The 6,198-nt window shown below is 36.0% G+C and overlaps 1 protein-coding gene across 1 annotated transcript; it reads left to right on the top strand.

Annotated features, from left to right (window-relative positions):
- Positions 1 to 316: 316 nt before the first annotated feature.
- Positions 317 to 4,928, top strand: LOC104467856 (ubiquitin carboxyl-terminal hydrolase 45-like; the record flags this gene model as incomplete). The annotated part of the gene is made up of 5 exons (XM_010081803.1): positions 317 to 986; positions 2,496 to 2,593; positions 2,973 to 3,059; positions 3,531 to 3,684; positions 4,411 to 4,928. Coding segments are annotated over 5 exons (1,143 nt in total), but the record flags the coding sequence as incomplete, so codon positions are not given.
- Positions 4,929 to 6,198: the final 1,270 nt, after the last annotated feature.

The raw sequence follows: 6,198 nt of genomic DNA, 5'->3' as shown, positions 1-6,198 counted from the left end.
TCTGTGATTCTGTGATTCTGTGACTTCAAATGTGCCATCCACAGCTGTCACAAAGTGAATGTAATTAGTAGAGGAAAGTATTGGTCTCACAGTAAGTATAATGCTCTTAGCTGACTGAGGTGTAGGTTTCTAATCCTAAATTGGTTTAAAAAGATCTTAAGGAGATCATGTAGCTTAAACATTTGAGAGATGGAGAATACAAAAGAATAGGTTTAATTTCCTTTGAATTTGTCATGTTACAGAAGCTATATTAGATCACAGATCTGTTTTCTGTTTCTCCTCTATATTACTGAAATAATAATACCATTATTTGCAGAATCAATTGAACCAGGAGAGACGGCTTGCCAGAAAAGCTTCCTCAAATAAAGAAGGAAGAAGTTCTGTTATCATGCAGGAAAAAAATAAAAAGCTTGAGCTGGAAGGTAGCTCTGGCATCCAGTACTCCAAAGACATGAGTGCTGACTCCACTGTAAATGGAAGTCAGACAGACGGCAGTGAGAAGGAAGCCAGCCGCTCTGAAAGCAGCTTTGATGCAGACAGTGAAGCCTCAGAAAGCGAAAGTGCTTCTAAGCAAACAGCTTTCAGCTCGTCCAGCAACATGTCTGGTTTGCATGTCAACCACATAAATGTTAAGATGCCGCACAACAAACCAAGTGACAGTAATGACGAGATGATTTCCAGTGCCATATCCAAACTCAGCTTCTGTGATATTATAAATGAAGATAAAAATTTGAGCTGTGGGGATCCAGCATTAGGTTTATCGAATAATTCCATGTTCTCAGGAGACAAATCCCCGCTATCCCAAAACCCTCAAAATGCTTTTCAGACACTTTCCCAAAGCTATATAACTAGCTCAAAGGAATGTTCTGTTCAGTCGTGCCTTTACCAGTTCACCTCTGTAGAGCTCCTAATGGGGAACAACAAGCTTTTATGTGAGAGCTGCACAGAAAGGAAACAGAAGCATCAGAAGAAAACCAACTCCACAGGTAAAGTGCTTGTATCTGTCTGGACACTACAAATTGCCTCTCAAAACCTGTGCACTCACTGTGGTTTGATGGCTCCAGCATGGGCCTCCCCCTTGTGGCTACATAGAAAATGTCTCCCCAAGCAGAAGTTGCTTGTAACAACTTAAAATTTCATCCTGCAAAGGGAACAACACTAAATTTTATATTAGAACATAATTGTAGAAGTAACTTTAGAATTTGTTTTGCATATTTTATTTTATCTAAGATAAGTAATTGAAAGATTACCATAAACTGTATAGGCTCATCATTCGCTATTAATCTTCGCTGTTGTTTCTGTTCTTTACAATTTTAGAAGCTTTGAAATAAATGCTGTAATATTCAGCTTAGCAACTTACATACTCAGGGAAGTAATATAATTACGTATGTAAGAGGGGCAAAAAAAGACACTTGTAATGAAGAGGGCAAGAAACCTTAGAAAGCTTTGTAAGAATGGAGATGAGAGAGAACGACTTTCTTGTGACAATGTTTTCCTCAATGTATGGCCCAAGCAGACCATTCGATTTCTGAGTAAGAAAAACAATTGAAGTATAATGAAAAATAAACTTTTAAAAAAGACTGGAGGATTTTTTTTGATGTATAATAATTCAGAAGGATAAAAGAATTAGACTCTTGAGATTATTTATAAATAGAATATAAATGGAGTTCTTACAGTAACAAAAAATTTCCCATTTGCTGCTCCTTTATAGATATCTGGAGAGATGCAACTTAAGCATGAGTAAATTCAGAAAAAATAATCTAAAAATAGTATTTTAGAATCATTCATTTATCATTATTGGACTGAGAGTAAGTACCATATTTTGGTTCCGTGGGCCAATGAAAAACGGAAAAGGAAAATCAGTTCACAACACTAAGCTATTCACTGAGCTACTCTTGGGAAGAGCCCTGGATTCAATTCCCTCTACACCACAGGGGGACTGGAGTCCATACTTCCCAATCATGTGTACTCAAGACAGCAGGTTATGAGGCATCCTGAAGTAGACACACCTCTTCAGACCTTACTCTTAAGCACAAAGTATGTAGTCATTCAGAAAGAACTGAATAATGGAAAATTAATCTATGACAGTGGTTACCGTAGATAAAGAGACCTGTGCCTTCCATTTCTTGTTCCAGTGATCATCCATTTATGTCAGGTTAAATGGTTTTAACAGGAAAGTTAGGTGCTGTAGTAACAGATAATGTAGGTTTTGTATCTCAGTGTGCAGGCTGACCTAGATAGTGTACATGCTTCCAACTTCTGATCTGATTTTCCCAGGACAGGCTAAAATAATGGTCAGATTTGGCAGATTACATTTATTGAACACTAGAAAAATGAGAAAATATTTTTCTGTTACTCCACAAAATTTCCCTTGCATTTATATAACATGTACAAAATCATTGCAACATAGATCTATTTTATTGTATGTTTAAAAATACTTAAATTCTGTGTGACTGCCCTCACTTTACAAATTAATTTTATATTCGTAAATACAGAAAAGAAAATGGAAGGTGTCTACACAAATGCTCGGAAACAGCTGTTGATTTCTTCAGTTCCTGCTATTCTTATTCTCCATTTGAAAAGATTCCACCAGGTAAAAGGGCAAAACCCTCTTGTATATTCCTCTTCCCCACTGTCAGATAAGCAGTTCTTTAAGAGTCATCGTGTATACCGATATTTGCTTTTTATAGGGAGAACTGTTAGAACCACTATTTGAAACCTGCTTATGGTTTTTTGCCTAATAACTTCAGAGTGCATTTAGCCATTCAGATGTATCCAGGGAAACTCTTGCGTGTCCATCACGCTTATGTGCAGCAGGTGCTACTGAAAAAATAACAAAGAATGTTTAAATCAGTTACAATCTTATTATTGGTTTTGGTTTATTTTAATAGTATAGTAGTACACCTTAGTTTTAAAAAGCTTCCTAGTAAAAATATGTATTTTACAGGTTTTTTTTTTCTTGTCTTTTGAAGGCTGGTTTGAGTCTACGGAAGGTAAATAGGCACGTGGATTTCCCACTGATTTTAGACTTAGCACCATTTTGTTCTGCATCTTGCAAGGTACTCATTTCAAATCTTTATTTTTATTGTACTTCAATAGTTGTTGTCCTGAGCACAAGTTAAACTGGAATAATGGTGATGATGATGATGATGTCTATTATCCCTTCCTTTCCTAGGGAAATTTTAAAGTGAATGTTTTCAAGTAGTATCCCGAGATCAGAATTGTAACTAATTGCAATTCCATACATACCATGAATATCAGGGATGTTAACTAGTCTTAGTTAAGCTATGGTGCCCTGATGGTGTTAATGTTATCTAACAGCATTAAGGACAAGTATGGCTACTTCCCTGGTAACTAAATTCAATTAAGAGACTACTGAGTATTTTTAATAGATGTATTTTACCATTGGAAATGCTGTAGATGTCTCTGTTTGTTTTTTTTTTAAAGTAATACTGTTGACAGCTAGTTAAGATATCTGTAAAATTCATTGTGAAATGATGTCTCTGTTTTCTGTGTTTCTGGGAATGCAGAATGTGGCGGATGGTGCAAGAGTGCTATATAGTCTATATGGAATAGTAGAGCACAGTGGGTCAATGAGAGGTGGTCATTATGCGGCATATGTGAAAGTCAGGACACCCTCCAAGAAATTACTAGAGCATATTTCTACCACTAAAAATGTTCTGGGTATGTACAAACAGAGCCTCCTTTCCCTGTGAGTAAAACCAAAAGCAACCACTGGCTACAGCTCTTTAGCCTTAAGAGGATTTATAGCAAATATTTGTTTTAGTTCAGAATATTCTGTTATTTTTAGGGCCACATAAATAAATTCTATCTATGACAATTTAAAATAAATCTTCTGTATATTTGAGCATTTTACCTGTGGAAGGATTGGAATTTTTTTAATGCTTAAGAATCTGGAATACTCTGGTTTAATGTGAACAGCAAGAAATTTTTTCATGGAGGACCATTTTTTAACGTTATTTTTGAAACTGAAGTCTCCCTCGGTCCTATGCCTCCCTTGAAATGATTATTAGAACAGATTAGATCTTTCTGTGCTCTGAATTTCACACCAGTCAGCTTTTGAGATACGATGTTTTTTCCATGTCAGAACTGGTGGTGTGGTAGCATAATTTAGTGTTAGAACTCAGTAAGCTGTACTTGAAATGCCTTAGGCTTTTTGAAAAATATTTAAAAAGTGATGGCAGCGTACATTTGTAAGTGCTGTCTTCCACCAATTTATCTTACAGTACTCTTTGTCTTGTAAACTCCAAACTACAAATACTGGACTGCATCTAAGTCATTATTTACTCATGTGGGTTAAAAGCTTCTCTTACTTTTTGAAGTATCCATTGTATTTGTTTGATGATGATGTGAAAGACAAGAAACAACTTTTTTGCTTTTGCATTTCAGGTTTAAAAGAAGCCATGGGAGCATCAGGAGGACAGTGGGTTTATGTTAGTGATGCCCATGTTCAGATGGTTCCAGAATCAAGAGTACTAAATGCACAAGCATATCTACTTTTTTATGAAAGATTATTACTATAATTCTCAACATTTTAATTTAAAAGATTGTAGTGGTTATTTAGTTTCTCTTATTTAAAGCTGCAGTAGTAAGAGTACCTGTAAATATTGTGCCTTTATCTTGTAGAGAATTTATCATATGTTGACTCTGAAGGTCAGTCAAACTATTATAAATATCCAAATGGTTCTCTTAAAATACGCACTTTGCCAAACATATAAAACGCCTGGATTTATTAAACTACAGAACTGTTAGAATGTAAGATGATATCCTGTTCTACTGAGGTCTGTGGAAAGTTTGTTCTTGATTTTAGTAAAGATGAGCTTTCACCCATAGTTCTAGAACAGTTGAGAATAAAAATACTGATAATGTTAAGTGCCTGGATTTGCTGGTGTACAGTAACAATATAAAGTATTTAAACTCTTTGTGATCTAGTCCAGATCCTTCCCATCACTGGGTTGGATGTCAGCTGTTAAGATTTCTGCAGACAAGAACCTGTCAAATCGTGTCGCTGCCACCTGTAGTAATTGGAAAGCACAGTGCTTCCAGAAGGGAGTAACAATAGCTGTCTCTGGGGGATGCTGCAGTGTGCTTTCCTGATAGAGTTGGGAATAGATTGGGAAAATATGGCTTCTACAAAGTGACAGTGAACCCCCAGCTGTCTCCAGCTGGCACCTGTATAGCAGTGTACTCCTGTTTTAATAATAGATATATACTTGGTGTGCATATGTATATCCTCTGATATATATATATGCTCACCATAAATCCATGAATATATATTGTCATTGTACCTACTAGGAAGGAGAATTGCAAATATTTCTGTATTTAGTGGATTTTCAGCTTCATAATTATGACAATGTACAGCATATAAGCTTGTGTATGAATATGTGCGGCGGTTTAAGTGTAACTGGGTAATTCTGTTACTTTTGGTTCTAAAGATGAATTTTATTATCTGTTCCTGAATACTTTTCTCACAGAAGTAATAAACTATAAATTATTTTTGCAGTGTGTGTGTGAGTTGGACAGTAAATGACGACTTCTGCTCTCTGATACATCTGGAGTTCCCTTTGTCATCAGCAGAGGACAGCACGTCCTAGTGGCAGAACTTGTTTCTGTATCCTGTTTGACTGCCCTGTTTTGAATTGTTACATCTTTTAGTAGTTTCTCATTTCCACCCCACAGAGTAATTGATACATGTTAAGGCCATAATCCTATGACTGCTTTGAAGCTGTGTAGTAAGTCATTAATCAGCAGTTACTTAAATTACTTCTGCAACAGTTACATCCTGTCCAGCTTGCTCTTTGGTAGAGAAAAGACTATGTTTATTTCTGCTTACTATTTTCATTCACAAAAATTTTTTTTGGTTAAAAAAATGCTGTCCCTACTACTGTCTCTACATGTTTTCATACCTACTTGCACAACTTTCCTGTTCTCTAGTTCTGTTTCAGAACCTCATCTCATCTGCATTCACGCTTTTGCATAGGAAAACAGCAAAACCTGCCATAGTTGCATTTGCTTAAACAGCTGAGGTGTATTTTTATAGCCACATTACTTGTACATAATTTGTTGGGCAATGCAACTGATTGCTGTAACAGAGTGAGACCCTGCTAACACAGGATTTTTCTTTTCCAAAGGAAAACTCCTCTGTTTGGGTCAAAATTAGGCCATGCATTTTGGCCA

This window comes from Pterocles gutturalis, unplaced genomic scaffold (assembly GCF_000699245.1).
Source record: "Pterocles gutturalis isolate BGI_N339 unplaced genomic scaffold, ASM69924v1 scaffold53584, whole genome shotgun sequence".
Taxonomy (NCBI): Eukaryota; Metazoa; Chordata; class Aves; order Pterocliformes; family Pteroclidae; genus Pterocles; species Pterocles gutturalis.
Note: the sequence above shows the minus strand (reverse complement) of the source record. Positions and strands in the feature narration are given on the sequence as shown.